Below are 17,581 nucleotides of genomic sequence, written 5' to 3' on the forward strand. Positions count from 1 at the left end.
AATTGTTAGTGGAAGATCCTTGGCCGCTTCCTCTAAGAGAGGACCTGTTGTTGCAGGGCCCATGCGTGTTTCCAGACTTACCGCGGCTGCGTTTGACGGCATGGAAGTTGAGCGCCAGATCTTAGCTCGTAAAGGTATTCCACGAGAGGTTATACCTACTCTCCTCAGGGCTAGGAAGGAAGTTACAGCGAAGCATTATCACCGTATTTGGAAGAAGTATGTTTCCTGGTGTGAGTTTCGGAAGGCTCCTGCGGAAAAATTTAAATTGGGGCGGTTTCTCCACTTTTTGCGGCTGGTGTGGATGCAGGCCTGAAGTTGGGCCCATCAAGGTGCAGATTTCGGCATTGTCTATTTTCTTTCAAAAGGAACTGGCTGCCCTCCCAGAGGTTCAGACGTTCGTGAAAGGAGTTTTGCATATCAATCCTCCGTTTGTGCCTCCTGTGGCTCCATGGGATCTGGACGTGGTCTTGCAGTTTCTCATGTCTGCCTGGTTTGAGCCTTTGCGTAAGGTTGTTGGCACTGGCGTCTGCCAGGCGGGTGTCTGAGTTGGTGGCCTTATCTCATAAAAGTCCGTATTTGGTCTTTCATTCGGATAGGGCAGAATTGAGGACTCGTCAACAATTTTTACCAAAGGTGGTCTCCTCGTTTCACATTAATCAACCTATTGTGGTACCGGTGGCCACGGATGCTGGGACTGTTCCAAGGTCTCTGGATGTGGTAAGGGCATTGAAGATCTATGTCGCGGTGGCTAGGAAGACTGAGGCACTGTTTGTCCTGTACGCTTCCAACAAGATTGGTCATCCTGCTTCCAAACAGACTATTGCACGCTGGATTTGTAGTACGATTCAGCAGGCTCATTCTTCGGCCGGATTACCGGTGCCGAAAAATGTGAAAGCCCATTCTACCAGGAAGGTGGGCTCGTCTTGGGCGGCTGCCCGGGGCGTCTCGGCTTTACAGCTCTGCCGAGCGGCTACTTGGTCGGGTTCAAACACGTTTGCCAAGTTCTACAAGTTTGATACCCTGGCTGATGAGGACCTTGAGTTTGCTCAGTCGGTGCTGCAGAGTCGTCCGCGCTCTCCCGCCCGGTCTGGAGCTTTGGTATAAACCCCATGGTCCTTTTGGAGTCCCCAGCATCCTCTAGGACGTAAGAGAAAATAGGATTTTAGTACTTACCGGTAAATCCTTTTCTCCTAGTCCGTAGAGGATGCTGGGCGCCCATCCCAGTGCGGACTGTTCTTGCAGTGTTCTTTGTCGGTTCACTTGGTTTGTGTTTATGGTTTCAGCTTGTTGCTGTTGGTTTTGCATACTGTTCTCTGGTTTGCTGTTACTCCGGTTATACGGTATGGTTGTGGTGTGGGCTGGTATGTCTGTAGCCCTTAGTTTTCACAAAAATCCTTTCCTCGAAATGTCCGTCTCTCCTGGGCACAGTTCCTATAACTGAGATCTGGAGGAGGGGCATAGAGGGAGGAGCCAGTTCACACCCAGTCTTAAGTCTTTTCAGTGTGCCCAAGCTCCTGCGGATCCCGTCTATACCCCATGGTCCTTTTGGAGTCCCCAGCATCCTCTACGGACTAGGAGAAAAGGATTTACCGGTAAGTACCAAAATCCTATTTTCTCAACGTAACTGCACTGGTGGCTTCACTGAAGCTCCCAATTCCTCAGATAATTACTGTCTGTTAATCATATATAATCTCAAAGACTTTGGGTAATATGTTGCTGCTTTTTGGTATTCAAGAGGGATATCTATATTTCTTCTTTGAAATCATTGCTTCATATAGGTTAACAAACAGGCACCATTGTGGTGTACTATAGTGCCAGACAATAATGTAATGGAATTGGTTTTTATAAACCGTAGCAAAATTTGCTGGCACTATATGAGTAAATGTTAATAATAATCATAATTGCCAAACATAATCATGGGGCTTGTCGCCATGACCTCATAGAAAAGGTGTTTCTGCTTCCTTATTTATAGGGGTATATTCAATTACAGTCGGAGAGGATCCGACACTGCAGTATTCAAAAGTGGGCGTTTCCGCCCATTTTCCCCTCCCATTCCGACCATTCCTTTCCGCCCTCTCTTATGGATGAAAAATTAATGGTCGAAAACACATGGATTCCACTCATCCATATGTTTTTTGACTTGTTGGAATTTCCGACAGAGCAAAAAAAACGGCATTTCAATTGAATATTAATGTGCCGGAAAGTTCTGATTATCGGCGAAAAGTGCCGTCTTTCCGCCCTGTCGGAACTTCCGACTGTAATTGAATACTCCCCACAGAGTCACCAAGCTTCACCATGGCTAATGCTAACAAACTAAACAATGGTTAATACAATGCAGTAATACAGGAAACTACTTAAAAATTGTTTTGGCACGATACATTAGACAGCAATGTGAAAACATTCATTTTTGTTAGTAGTGTTAGCCGGTGTATATTAGTGTCATGCTACAAATTCTTCCTATTTTATTTTAGGGACACCCCGTCTTAATAAATAGTGCATTGGAGGAAGCTAAAATTGACTTCAAAGAAAGGGTAGTGGATGAGTGGAATAGTCTCCCATCAGAGGTGGTAGAGATTAATACAGTAGAGCAATTTAAACTTGCTTGAGCTTGGTATAGGCACAAGAATATCTTTACAGAGAACTTAAGGTGCATACAGACGGTGAGATTTGGACTAAACCTGATTCTCACTGTGCGATAGGGACTAGGTCAGTATTGCAAGCATATAATGACAGTGCTTGCGATACTGACTGTGCGATTGTGGCTAAAGCCCAGTACCCACGGGCCGATGCAGGAGAGATGTGTGCTGAGCGAACCGCTCAGCACACATCTCTCCTGCCGCTCAGCACAGCGCGATCTGTGCTGAGCGTGCGGGGGGAGACGGGGGGGCCGCTCATTTCACCCAGCGGGTGAAGTGAGCGACCCGCTAGATTGGCCTGCATGCAGGCCAATCTAGCAGCAGCGATAGCGATGTGCGGGGCCGCGCATCGCTATCGCCGAGGGGGCTACACACGGAGCGATCATGCCGATATTCTAAGCAATCTAGTCAGATTGCTTAGAATATCGCTCCGTGAGTACCCCCCTTTAGTGTCAATTTTGACTATCTTTTCTACGAGATAGTCAAAATTGACTTGCCTGCACAGTCTGTCTAGGCTTGCGATACCAACAGGTTTTTTTTAAAAAAGGTCAGAAATGGTTCTTATCTGCTGTCAAATTCTGTTTCTATGTAACACACATTCTAAGATTATTAGCATATGACTACAGCCACAAGTGTTACATTTGGACAAAATACTGTTATTTTTCAATTGTTTTTAGATATTTTTCTTTAAGACTATAAATGTATTTAATTCTTTAAGAATTATTATGTTGCACTTTAACCAGCCATTGCACTATACTTCCTAACTGCTGCAAGTGAGTTTTTGTTTTCCTCCTAGCAATTACAGTAATGCAACAGTTATAACTTTTTATCTTTTCTCTTATAAATTGATTATTTGTTTATATATATATTTAACTACATGGCACCACTAAGGGATCATATCACTGTACAAGGAAGATCACAATTATATGAACCAACAATACTTTGTAAAGAGGTTCAAACAATACAAAGGGAAAAATCAAACAGTGAGATCATTATACAACTGAGAGTGTTATTAGCTGTAACACTCAATGACCCAGTGCCCTGGGTAGGTATCGGAGTAGCTGACTGTGAGTAAATGTGCACTGGAGACCAGGATAATGCAATCTGAGAATCAGGAGGGTGGAGAACCCTGACTGTGGGAGCATTACAATCAGGGAATAGCATTGATCTATTACATTAATCAACACTCATTTTATTGTCAATCATATTAGAGCGATTTTGGGATAACTTTGTGGTGTGGATTCCAACTATAACATCAGTTTTGCTAGATTGGCTCTAATTTTTTTAAATAAATGGGCACAGTAGATGACGCAAACTACCCAACTGTCACTAATATATGGAGGGGGCACATTCTAGAATGATCGCAGACAAACACCTAGAATGTTCATGCTTCTCACCCTCTAGAATGCTCCAGTAAATTCTCATATGTATGCATTACGGCTCAAATCGCTATTAATTGAGGGCATCCATTACCTCAAAAAATAAAGCCAAATTGATAAAAAAAAATAAACTTTCTATTTGAAATTGAGCCCCCAAAATACCCTAAATTTGTTCAAATATCCTCGACAACTAAACAAGTTTTTTTTTTTTTTTTTGTTGGGCTGTGTTTTCTTTTTTTATTTATTTTTTGCACCCATTATTTTTGTGTATATTTATTTTCTTTAATACATTTTGTCTCTCACTGCGCAGGGCTCCAGTGACTTTTGTGTGGATCCCAACTCATTTGTCACCAAAGTGGTAGAACAAAAATCTGTTCTGAATGCAGGTGAGATTTCTCTTATCTGACGTTACATGTTTGCTTCTCTTATCTAACATTATGTGTTTGCTTGGATCTTGTCCTTTCCTGCACCTTTTACCTGAAAAATGGTCCGGCCTGCCGTTCCCCATTTTGAGTTCTCTCCTCCCCTCCGCACATCTTTTAAACCTACTCCCCCTGGGCATGCACTGCAGCTGCTCCCCAGCCTACATTAGCACATATTAGATATCCTAATGCTTGGGTCATCTAGGTTAAAGGGATACATCCATTAGGAGGCTAAAGCCGCATACACACGGTGCGATGTAATTACCGATATGGATTATATAGTCCATATCGGTAGAATAATAGTGCATATGGCACCATGTGTATACACCTTGCGATGCGTGCTCCCGCAGAGGTCGGTATCACAAGAAAACATAGACTGTGCAGGCAGGTCACTTTTGACTAGAATCTGTTCAACCTTAGTACATAGTATAGTCTAAATTGGCCATAGTCAAAATCGTACATAGCCAAAATTGCACCGCGTGTATAGTCCATATCGGTGGTTCTGGGCTCCATGGAGTTCAAGGGAAATCGCATAGTGCAAATCGGCCACATAGGCAGAATTGCACCGTGTGCATGCCCCTTTAGAGGATTCCACACATATTTACAGTGTACTGATTTTTCAGGGTTATGGTTAGATTTTTCTGTTCTGCTTCAGCAATGTACAGGTTGCTCTTGTGAAATACGTGACAAAGAAATATGTATGTCTGCAGCACATTTCTCATGCCTCTCTGTACTGTAAAGTCCTTTCATTTTCAACACATGCTTTCATGGATGGGATATAAAATGGGACAGACCTTTTTACAGACTTTTTGCTTCTTCCTCAGAATGTAGAACAATTCATGCACCATTGCAAAAGTATACAGTCGAAAGTGGAGGTTTATAGGATTTGTATTTTGTCTAAATTAGTTGAACCACCATTTATTACTGCAATAAGGGCTGTAACACACGCGCCTTCCCGGATGGCTTTTTGCCATCCGGGAGGGTCTTTCACACACAACGGCTTTTAGCCGTGTGTAATGCTGTGCGCATGCGCAGCGGCAGACACGGCTTGGGAAAAAGCCGTTGTGTGTGTGAAAGCTCCCCTTCACACACACACACACGGTCCACTGCATACAAAGACGGCACAGCCCCGGCCCAGCAGCCGGACCTTCCAGTGGATATTTCTGGCTGCAACCCGGCAGCTGGGCCGGGGCCGTGCAGTGTGAAAGGCCCCTACCCCTCACACTGATAACTACAATACCAGCACGGGAAAAAGCCATCCGGCTTTTTCCCGGCCGGCAAAAGCCGGCGTGTGTGTTTCAGCCCTAACAGTACAGGATTACTCCTGCCAGTCTCAGGGGTGATAAGAGTTGAGAAGTTGCCCATGGCAACCAGTCAGCACTGAAATAGCATCTATAATTTGCATGCTATAAAATTATACAGAGCTGCTGATTGGATGATGGAGCTACTTCTCCGCTGGCTCACTTCTCCGCTCTCATCACTGCTTAGTAAATGTCCCCCTAAGTCACTTATTCACTTCTTTCCCCTGCCCTCAGGCGCCTCATAGTGACTGCAGGAGCTAGTACACAGTGATATGCATCAACATTTTTCTGTGAGTGGAACGCATCAACTCTCACAGTGGAGGGAAGTCCAGGATGTTTGCGGCTGCCATTCTCTGCAACTTCTGGAATTACGGCACCATGTTCTCTCCTCATTTGCAAGTCCATTCAAAAAGTCAGATTTGTTTTACACTTCATAGCCAAAGCCTTCATCTGTGCAGCTTGTCATGTTTAATATAATAGCACGGCATATGAATGTAACACATCAGTGGATGGTTTAATATATATGAGCCTATAGTTTACAGAAGATCTTGGTATCACACTAAATTTAATGTTAGATGGAGCCAGTCTTCAGTGCTCAGTAATTACTTTGCGGATGATGGAAAACGAGACAAAAGTAAAAAAGAATGGAAGAGCCACTAAGGACATAAGATGTTCCAGCCTTATCTGAAATAAATGCTTTTGCCAATTTCTGAACTCGTAGCGTCACAGATGGCGCTTAGTAGCGTCTGTATCCGCACAGACTCCCGCATCTCCTGAGATGGTTTTGATCAAGGAAGCTCCCTGCCTCAACAGTGCACGGAGGATAAAGCCTGAGTGATGGCTGCTTTTATGTCTGCTTGACAGTCTGTGGCACATCATACGACGTAAGTAAGAAAGGCGTAGTTGTTCTAGATAGCAGCTGACTGCGGACATCAATTTGCTCTCCTGTGCTCTGTTTTTAGAGCCAATTGCTCAGTGTTCTCCAGATGCTAGAGAACAGCTCTGTATAACATACAAAGTCTACTGGCAATTTATTGGACTGTGGGGGTTATTCAGATGTGGAAGCCAACCTAAAAAGCAAGCAACTGGGCAAAACCATGTTGACTGCAGGTGGGCAGATGTAACATGTGCAGAGAGAGTTAGATTTGGGTGGGTTATTTTGTTTCTGTGCAGGGTAAATGCTGGCTGCTTTATTTTTACACTGCAATTTAGATTTCATTTTGAACACACCCCACCCAAATCGAACTCTCTGCACATGTTACATCTGCCCCACCTGTAGTGTAATATGGTTTTGCCCAGTTGTGTGCTTGTTTTGCTTTGCTTACAAACCTGAATCAGGCCCTGTATTTGAATAGCATCTGGATATGTGGCTGGCAGCAGCCTGGAAAGGATATTTTTAGTTAAAATATATGCTGTTCATATATGGCTTATACAAGTGTGTGTTGAGTCCCTTGGTGATGGAATAATAGCCAACACAGGCCTGATCACCAAGAATCTCCTACAGGCAGTGCTAGGCACTGTGCAATTTCCTTGCAGTAATGGCACTTCTTAAAGCCATACCTATAATGCAGTGTGTACAGGACATGTGTATATTCTGTGGATCAGCACGTAAAGGAGACAGCATCTTCACCATATAAGGGGAGGAGCTTATTGTTGGGGTCACATTACGCCAGGGTCAGCACTGATTAGGACATACCAACGCCACTAACTCACTTGTAATACACTAGTACAAGCCTGGCACAAAGTAAAGTGGGGGCCTAGACGAGAAATATTTTGAAACCACACAGTTGAGGACCATTAATGTAATACGACAGTACTGATTTTATAGTTACTGGCTATTTTTACCCATTTTTCCTCTATATTTTTGCAAGTTTTTTTTTTTCACGAACAAAGAAAATGCGTAAAATATATTTCTTCAATCGTATATTCTCATATTCATCTTCCAAAGCCACAATTATCAGCTTCATAATGCATTAGATGCGTTGTCTACAGCTAATGTTTAATGGAGTCTAGACGTCGCATTAGCACCTCCTTGTTATGTACTTTATTGCCGGGAAAGCACTTGACCACACAATACACATGGCTCGGTAAACTGTAAGCGCAGGTTAGGCTACAGAGGGCAATTGTGCTGTCTTTGGCTAATTACACTTTAATGGCTCGTCTGAGCAGTAGAAGAAAGGTGCATAGAAGATTGTACTGGGAAGGTGAACAGCTGGTGGGCCCAGCCCCAGAGTGGAGTAATGAATTATAGAGAACATCTGTCAGCTTCCATTGGCTGCTTCCAGAAGCCGCTTGCATGCTTTCTTCTCGTATCCATACGCAGGCCTGCACGCACCACATCTCCGGAGAACTGCATGAAATATTTACAGGCGTCTTCATTCAGACATAAGGAGAGAGAGCACTAACAATGATGGCTGTGGAGGCTGGGAGATACTCCTGAGAGCTTAAGGGAGCACTGCTACGGAATAGAATGACCAGAAATGTAGCACTTTGATGCACAAATGCATAGGTTACAGCAGTGATTTTCAACCTTTTTTTACTCGCGGCACACCAAACAATATTTTAAAATTGCCAAGGCACACCATCCCCACAGAACCCCCGCCCCAAAAAAAAAAAAAACAACAACACACATTGGCCCTCATAATAAAAGAAAATCCACACATACATTGGCCTACACAGAAAAAACAATCATATTGCTCCCTACATAAATCCTATTGGTCCCCACATGAATTATTCACATTGTTCCCCCCATAAATCCTTATTCTCCCCACATAAATCCTATTGCTCCCCACAGGAGAAATAAAATAACAAATATTAGCCCCTACCAGTCAGCTGTCCTCCTACCTGTCCCTCAGTGGCGGGGGTTGTTCATAGTGGAGTGCTGCGAATACTGAGCAGCAGGTGGACGGGCAGGTGTGGATGAGGGTGGGCAAGGAAAGCTGTGTATGCAGGTGGGAACTGGAAGATGTGTATGCAGGTGGGCGGGCTGGCTGGCTGGTGATACGCAGCGGTCGTGACCTATGATATCACACCGCCGCGTCTTCAAGGCAAACATCACGGCCGGAGCACATCTGATCCTCTAAGAAGAGCCCGGGCCAACAGTTCACTCTAAAGGTGCAGGAAGCTGCTCTTGCTCCGCGGCACACCTTGCAACTCGTCGCGGCACACTGGTTGAAAAAGCCTGGGTTACAGCCTAGGATGGCAATCTGTGGCAGCCTAGCTGCATGCATGGTACTTGTAGTGCTGCTGCAGGTTGCCTAAGCTTAGGTTAAAGCCTAAAAATATACTTTTATTTTCAGTTTGATTTATTTTGTTATTTGTCTAAAAGGCTGTGTCATGCTGGACAAATAACTTAATATTATTATTATTATTTGCATTTTATGAACATAAGTGTGGGCTGGCATGCCTTCTGGTTTCATGTGATGTGTAATATTATCCACAGTCTTTAGCTGTGCCTTTCGGAGCTCTGAGTATCCTGCAGCAACAGTATAGCTGTGTGCCATACTTGGACATGAGTCATATATCAAGAAATGGTGTGTAGTCAATATGTTGACGTGGACATTGTTGATGGCTAGGGTTGTGGCTTAAATGCATGAACAGTGCCACGTCGATATACCGACTGTTAATATTATGTTGACATACTGTACCAAACCTGAATAAGACCCCCCTTGTGCATCTACCAGCATGCACTGTTACTTAATGGCTGTAGATGGGAATGTTGTGACCACTAAAACCCGCACTTGTGATAGTTTGGGATTAACTCCAGAATCATCAACTTTAAAACCATCTTTGTTGGGCACAGAGGCTTGTTCACTTAGACCAGGCATGTCCAAACTGCGGCCCTCCAGCTGTTGAGAAACTACACATCCCAGCATGCCCTGACACAGCTTTAGCATTCTCTGACAGCAAAACTGTGTCAGGGCATGCTGGGATATGTAGTTTCACAACAGCTGGAGGGCCGCAGTTTGGACATGCCTGACTTAAACCAATCCTCCCTGTGTCCTGGTGCTGCTTAGATGGTGGTCATTGCTGACTTCGTTCAGAAGGATAATATTTACTGAGGAAATCTCGGGGGTTAGGTTCCATTGATGCTGGGCATAGCTACCGGCCCACCATAGGTGGTGTCGGGATCCAGTCAGGTTCCATACCTCCCATCCACGCACATAGACCACTCCCTCCTCCTTATGACACGTCATAGATCAGTATGATAGTGGTGAGGGTGATAGTGGAGGGTCACAACTTCTTTTAATGTTTCACGCACGCTGGCAAGAATAAAGTCACCATTAACAAATAAGTGGTAGTCGCAATTTTTTCCATAGCAACAGAGCTCGCAATGACTTACTGAAAAGGAAAACATTTTTTATATATAATTCTTTCCAATTCTGATACACGTCACCACATCTACATCGCCACATAATTCTATATTTATTATAGCTGTATATTTCATGTAATGATACGTGTTTAGCAGCTGGAAATATAAAATATCTTTTTGTAGTGAAACTCCATGTAGGAAGCATCATGAAGGTGATAATGTTTTGTGTAGCTTACGTATTAGTACTGCAGTCCCACCCCTGAGGAAGCTGCCATAATGCGCTGGTTAGCTTTTTGAGGGAACTACAAATACTCTGATGCATAAACTGTTATAAGCAGAAACAAAGGAACAACCTCAGCGGTGTACACAAACCCAATGGTTTCGTACATCTCTGATGTTTTCAGATTTGTGCATGCACAAGTTCTGTACTGCGCAAGTGCAGATCCCTGCCGATTGCAGTTCCGCTTAAGCTGCAGCATGATTGGACAGCAGGAGACATCTACGTACGCAAAACGCCTCCTGCACTTCTCAATGAAGCCCACAGGGTCCATTACTGCTAATATTCGTATATTATCCAAGCCAATGACTTGTTGGGCTGACGGTCACAATGTGTAACAATATATAATATAATCTATTTCTTAAGACCCGTACACACTGGGAGATGTGTGCTGAGCGATCTAGCATAGACTGCTCAGCCAGTAGCGGATCTTGCCACGGGCAAGCAGGACTTTTGCCCGGGGCGCCGCCTTCCGGAGGGCTCCGGCGCCATCCGGAGGGCGCCGCACCATGGCAAGATCCGCCACTGTGCCCCGCTGTGCCCCCCGCTTTGAAGGGAACCAGACCACGCCCCCATTTGAAGCCACGCCTCTATACTTTGCCCGGGGCGCCACAAGGGCAAGAACCGGCCCTGTGCTCAGCACACATCTCTCCCCACACTCAGCGCGATGTGTGCTGAACGAGGGGGGGCGCTCATTTCCCCCAGCAGTGAAATGAGCGATCTCATTAGATTTGGCATGCAAATCTAGTGCCGGCGATAGTGACGCACGGGACCGCACATCGCTGTCACACGGAGTACACACGGAGAGATCTGTGCTTAATATCTAAGCAATCTAGTCAGATTGCTTAGAATTTAAGCACGGATCTCTCCGTGTGTACTTCCCTGTAGAGTAGACTGAGCTGTATTGTCTGTATTATTGGGGGCAACAACTTGGGTTGCCATCTCTCCCTGATTTCCTGGATTCTCCAGGATTTGGTGGCAACCCTCCAGGAGGCTTTTCCCTTCACCCAGATTCCTGGATTCTCCAGGAATAAGGGGACCCTGAGAGCACCAGCAGTGTTCCTTGGCAGCCGCGGAACTCCGTGAACTACAGTGACTGTCTTGCGAGATGATGACATCAAATCTCGCGAGACTGTGTTCAGCCGAGACTGAGCTGAAGCTGCCATGACGCTGCAGCGTTTCCCTGTGCGGTGGTGAAGTAACGCCGGCCCAGCTCATGTGAAAAGAGCAATGAGAGCTGACAGGCATGTCACACATATATTTAGAATATAATGAACATGCATGAAACAAATAGAGGATCAAGTTATATATTGATATATGTATATTTTTTAATCACTAGCAGACGTCTTTTAGTAGTGCATTTGTTTGTTTAACCTGATATTGATAAGGTTGTGTGCAGCACTTACACTTCCATGGTTCTTCCTTCTTTCACAATCTAGTTTTAAGGCGCCAAATGCCTGTAATTTATCCAAGTGGCGACTATTATATTCCTATTTATATAGATACACTGTTCCATTTATATAGATACACTGTATCATTTAGATAGCTTGTACGTAAAATATTTTATTAATATGGTACATCATTTTATTTACATGAATATCGCTTGGTGCCGCGGAGGGGGGGTGTTGGGATTGGGGAAGGGGTTGGATCTCCAGGAATCGATGATGCATGAGGTGGCAACCCTAGCAACAACAGAAAAACACCTGCAACAGCCAGAAGTCACAGGATTTAGTGTGTTTTGTGTCAGATTTCGCTAGCATTCCCTTCTGTTGGTTTTGAAAGCTATATTCTTCTCTCTCGGCTGGTTGAGGTGAGAATGGAGGGCAGATCTGTCTGAGGAACAGCTCAGGAACTGCTCATTAACATTCAGAAGTTCAAGAAAGACTTTAATTAGATGGGAGCAGGTGATGTTTACAGCTTCTCGTCTCAGCTGTAATTCACAACAGAGAGCGTCAAATCTGGGATATCCCAGGATATCGCTCTCCTTCACCGCCTGGAATTTATTCAGCGTTCGTCTGTTCCCGAGAAAATCTGATTTGCAAATCAGACAAGCCTGCTGCAGAGTCTTTAATTATTGATGGCATGGCTTTTTTTTTTCCTGAAGCTAAACAAACCATTGAAATGAGCATAGAAAGTTCTTTGAAGAATTGTATAATAGGCATATGCGATCTGATATTTCCCCTTTCAGATCAAAGTCTAATAATAATAATAATAATAATAATAATAATAATCAATCACCAGTTTATAATTTGGCAGCTAAACTGTGCTACAGGTTGTGTTAAAAATTAAAACAAAATGAACATGTTTTTAAGGATCATTACACCTTACATACAATAGACGGGCTGACGTATCGCAACCTCTGTACACATTGATCAATGTTAATGAAGGACGGAACGATGTTGCTGCTCGTGTTATTATTTATTATTATTATTATTATTATTATTGTTTATTTATATGGTGCCACTAGAGTTCCGCAGCACCTAACAAAGCACATAAACAAGTGATCAAAACAAGAACATGGCAATGTAGGACAAGTACATGGTATAAAAACATTTTTGCATCAGGGGACAAGACACTAAAGGGCCCCATACGCTACAACGATATGTCTGAGGCTGAAGTCGGAGGCGATTTCCCTTGAACTCTCCCTGGAGCTTCCTGGGACTGGTTCCATACGATTTGGTACATTTGGCATGCGATACATCGTATGCGATCCCAGCCATGCCTGCGGGAACCGACTTATCACGAGTGCAGCACTAACGATCGGAGCCAATCCGACCCTCATGGGGCAGCGCATCGGATTGGCTCGGATTCACAGCCAAAATGCCCGATTTCACCCAATATATCGTCCCGAATTGGGCTGAAATTGGGCATAATCGTTCTAGTGTATGGGGCCCTTAAGATAAGCATCAGGTTGGTAGAAACAGAGGGCTAGGTGCCATTGTAGGGAGTATGGAGTAGAAGATAGTCCAAGTAAGAGAAGTAAAAGCAGATGAGGGGAGAGGGCCATGAGAGCTTACATTGTAAAGGGGAGAGGCAGACAGACAGGGGTGACGCAGATGGTGTTATGCCGCCCCCCACCCTCCCCTTTTTAAATAAGTATTTGCCCTTACCAGGGACTTTAGTATCTTTGCAAAACTTTGACTTGGGCACTAATGTAGATGTGGCTATGGGTTGGGTACGGGTTTCCGGAGCTTAGAATGCCGGCGGTTAGAAGACCGTCAGCGGCATCCCAACGTCCAAGATCCTGCCACTGTTAGGTTAAATATTCTAATCTTTTCCCTTCCCTTCCCTCCCCCCTAACCCTTCCTTACCGCAGCCTAACCCTAACCCTTCCTTACTGCAGCCTAACCCTTCCTTACCGCAGCCTAACCCTAACCCTTCCTTACCACAGCCCTTCTGGCAGCTGTTGGGATTCTGGTGCCGGTTTTCTGACCGCCGGCACTCCGTACATCGGGATGCCAACTACATCCCAAGGCTATGTAGAAATCGGTTTGTGTTATACACTATTAGCATTTCTTGATTTGTTCTTTACCCATAGTAAAAATAATGGGGATTTTAGAGGGATAGTCTAATGTTAATTGTTAGTTTACTTGTGTTCATCTTGTATATGCATAGTATGCTCACCGTGATTACATATCACAGTACAGCCAGATCCATAGCAATGGAGGATGTGCGTGCGAATTACAGGATCACCCTTCTTATACAATCATGCATGCTGAGCGTAAGTCATTAAATCCACTTTGCTATGTGACCCCTGTTTATCATAAATGCTCATTGCAGAAACAATACACAAAGCAGCAGTGGCTGGGAGACTGCTGGGAATTGTTGTCACTGGCCTGCTGGCAGTAATAATCCCAATAGTTATCCCCTATAGGGTGCCTGTAGCTGCGGATAGTGTAGCAGGAGTAGGAGAGGGATGTGGTAAGAATATTGTTCTTCGTACATGTGGGGACTGGGATCTGTTATAGAGGATTGCACTACAGACAGAGGAAGCTGTGTTGGTTTGTGTGTTGTATGTACTGTAAAGCAGAGTTGCTGAGGCTCGAATCCCAGGATCAATTCTGATTTTAGAACATTCTACCTGGAAGTTTCTCCTGCAAAACCAAAATAAGTCTTGTAGTTATACACCTGGCTGTGATGAATGAGGCATTGGGGTTAATTTACTATAACTTCTAAAACAGAGGATTGGTGATGTTCCCCATAGCAACCAATCAAAGGCAATAGAGAAATGATAAAAAGCATCTTATTGGTTTCTATGGGCAACATCAACAATTCTGATTTATAACTTTAGCAAATGTACCCCTTCGTATACACATGTACAGAAATAGAAGGAGATGTTGGGAGTTCTTGTTATTAATAGTAACGATCTAAAAAATCAGCACTTGAGCCGCAAATGTGATATACCAGGTGTGGTACAAAATGTCGACATTGCTTATAGTTGGCATGTCGACATAGTGTTTTTCGTGCATTTAAGCCCTAACCTTAACCGCAGTCTAACCCTAAAACTAGCTGCAACCTAGCCTATCACTAACATGAGCTGGCTACATTGTGCCTGTCACAGTTCATTTTTTGGTCGGAAAAACAAGCTAATATCACTATTGTAGCCTGATGGTGAGTATTGGGCTATCCTATTAAAGCCTGTTTTTTTGGGACAAAAAAGTCCTGTTTTCGGGCAATAACACATGGGATCCGAAGTTCCCGGACCCATGTGTTATCACTGCTCTCAATGGTTAATCACCAATAAGTGCCGGCATTGAGGGATCAGCATGACCGCATCAGGGCTAATAGGATAGCGTCCGGGGAATCTACTAGCAGCTGTAAATTACTGCAGTTAATAGGCCGTGGCCCTATGATTGTCTGCGTTTTGACTGTTGACATAACGTCCATGTCAACATTTTGAATGCCCAATTCAGATCATGTCGGCATATTGCTGTCCACATTCGGACTACAGTACATACCAGGAGGAGACTGGTATTGGGAAAACCCCTGTAGGTCAGTATGTGGTATGTGTTAAGACTTACCCATACAGCACCGCTGTGGTGCTTGGCAGGCGCCGTGCAGTGGAGGCAGGAAATGTAGGGGTAAATTTACTAAGACGGGAGTTCTGTTTAAGATGGAATGTTGCCCATAGCAACCAATCAGATTCTACTATTCATTTATCTAGCACTTTCTAGAAGATCATTCCCAGAATCTGATTGGTTGCTATGGGCAACCCATCTTAAACAGACCTCCCATCTTAGTAAATTTACCCCATAGTGAATGTTGTGCTTGCTGCTTAGACGTGCTGGCACTCCGTGGAATAAGCCAAGTTCCTTTGGGTGAACATTAGCACTACTGGAAATTGAAGTGGAACTGCAGAGCACTTATCTATCCATGTACATCTTATTACCCCTGCTTATATAATAAATGTTTCTGTAAATGGATTTTCTACAGATGCATTTAAGCATCCATTTACAGTTCCTGTTGTGTCTAATTGCAGCGCTAGAAGTGACGGCTGTAAACACACAATGTATATTTAATGTTAAAGGTTTTCCAGCACTGTATTCCCTATGGTTCCAGATCTCTACACTAAATGACTTGTGTTCTCTCTTACTGATAATACCGCTTGTGCTGCAATCTCCTGTCATCATGCGTCCAGTACACAAGGTTTCCTCCGGGTGCTCCGGTTTCCTCCCACAATCCAAAAAATATACAGATAGGTTAATTGGCTCCCAACAAAATTAACCCTAGCGTGAATTTGTGTGCATGTGATAGGGAATATAGATTGTAAGCTCCACTGGGGCAGGGACTGATGTGAATGAGCAAATATTCTCTGGAAAGCGCTGCGGAATATGTGTGCGCTATATAAATAACTGGTAATAAATAAATAATAAGTGTTACATTTGTTTTTGTTTTTTATTTTCAGAAATTTTAAACTATTATCTTTCCTGTAACCCTGGATCTGCCAATCCTTTCCAGCAGGTATGTGGGTCTGCCATACGTATTCATATGAAACATGCACCTTTTTAGATGTATTAGAGATTTGAATTGTGAATTTCTTTATGGCTTTTTTGAGTTCAATTAGTTGCCCATGTCCTCTTCCTGCTGGTGTGACTAAAGAGAGCGGAGTCATCCAAGGGGGACCAGTTCCAAATACCATAAGTGCTGGCAATATCTTGTAAAGGGGAAGCGGTTAAGATGCTGGCTGTCAGGATCCTGGCAGTCAGAAACCCGACATGGTCAGGAGACTGATGCCAGAACCCCAAGAACCGGGATCCTGACCTTAAGTATAGCGACCGGGTTAGGGCTGGGGGGTGGATGGGTTTAGGCGCCACCTGTGAAGGGGCGGGGTTAGGATTAAGGGGGAGGGGGGTAACATACTTATCTCGTCCCTGTCGGGATTTAAAACGGGTGTGGATCATTACATCGACAGTGTCTAGGTCGACATTCACTAGGTCGACAGGGTTTCTAGGTCGACATGTTCGAGGTTGACAGGTCAAAAGGTCGACATTAGTTTTTCATGTTTTTTTGGTGTTGTTTTCTCCGTACAGTGACCGGGAAGCCCAATTAGTGCACTGTGTCCCCTCGCATGGCTCGCTTCGCGCGCCATGCTTCGGGCAGATTACCGTTCCAATCGTAGTCCACGTGGACCGTTAAGTATGAAAAAGTTTAAAAAAAAAGGATTTAAAAAAAAAAAACCCTCATATTGACCCTTCGACCTGTCGATATAGAACATGTCGACCTAGAAACCCTGTCGACCTTGAAAACATGTTGACCGAAACATTTTCGACCTAGGCACTGTCGATCTTCAGACCGGATCCCTTTCAAACATCGGGTTGCCGGCTTCAGTATTGTTACCGTCAGCATCCCGTCCGTTGGTCAAATATACTTAACCCCTTCAAAGACAATATCTGCTTCTAGCTATTATAGGAGCTTCACTGGTCTAAAAGAACAGAGGTAGGCAACATGTGGCACTCACGCAGTTGTGGAACCACGCATCCCAGCATGCCTTGCCAAAGTTTTGACATGCCCTAACATCAAAACTGTGGCAGGGCATGCTGGGATGTCAAATTCCACAGCAGCTGGAGTGCCGCACGTTGCCTACCTTCTAGAACATGGCACATAGCAGATGAGATGAGAATAACGCTCAGTTGTGTAGAAGGGGTGTAGTATGTGCTGCCGGCGGTCGGGGCTCCCGGCGACCAGCATACAGGCGCCGGAATCCCGGCCGCAGGCATACAGACAGCTGGGCGAGCACAAATGAGCCCCTTGCGG

At 44.4% G+C, this 17,581-nt stretch overlaps 1 protein-coding gene across 3 annotated transcripts in view; it reads left to right on the plus strand.

The window, feature by feature from the left end:
- TTYH3 (tweety family member 3) overlaps positions 1 to 17,581 on the plus strand; it is a 249,378-nt gene that overhangs the window by 192,848 nt on the left and 38,949 nt on the right. For all 3 annotated transcript variants that reach the window (XM_063934627.1, XM_063934629.1, XM_063934628.1), the window contains exons 7-8: positions 4,326 to 4,401; positions 16,233 to 16,288. In XM_063934627.1, the coding sequence (XP_063790697.1) occupies positions 4,326 to 4,401; positions 16,233 to 16,288 (132 nt within the window). The remainder of the gene's footprint in view (positions 1 to 4,325; positions 4,402 to 16,232; positions 16,289 to 17,581) is intronic.

The sequence above is a fragment of the Pseudophryne corroboree genome, chromosome 7, assembly GCF_028390025.1.
Source record: "Pseudophryne corroboree isolate aPseCor3 chromosome 7, aPseCor3.hap2, whole genome shotgun sequence".
NCBI classification, from domain to species: Eukaryota; Metazoa; Chordata; class Amphibia; order Anura; family Myobatrachidae; genus Pseudophryne; species Pseudophryne corroboree.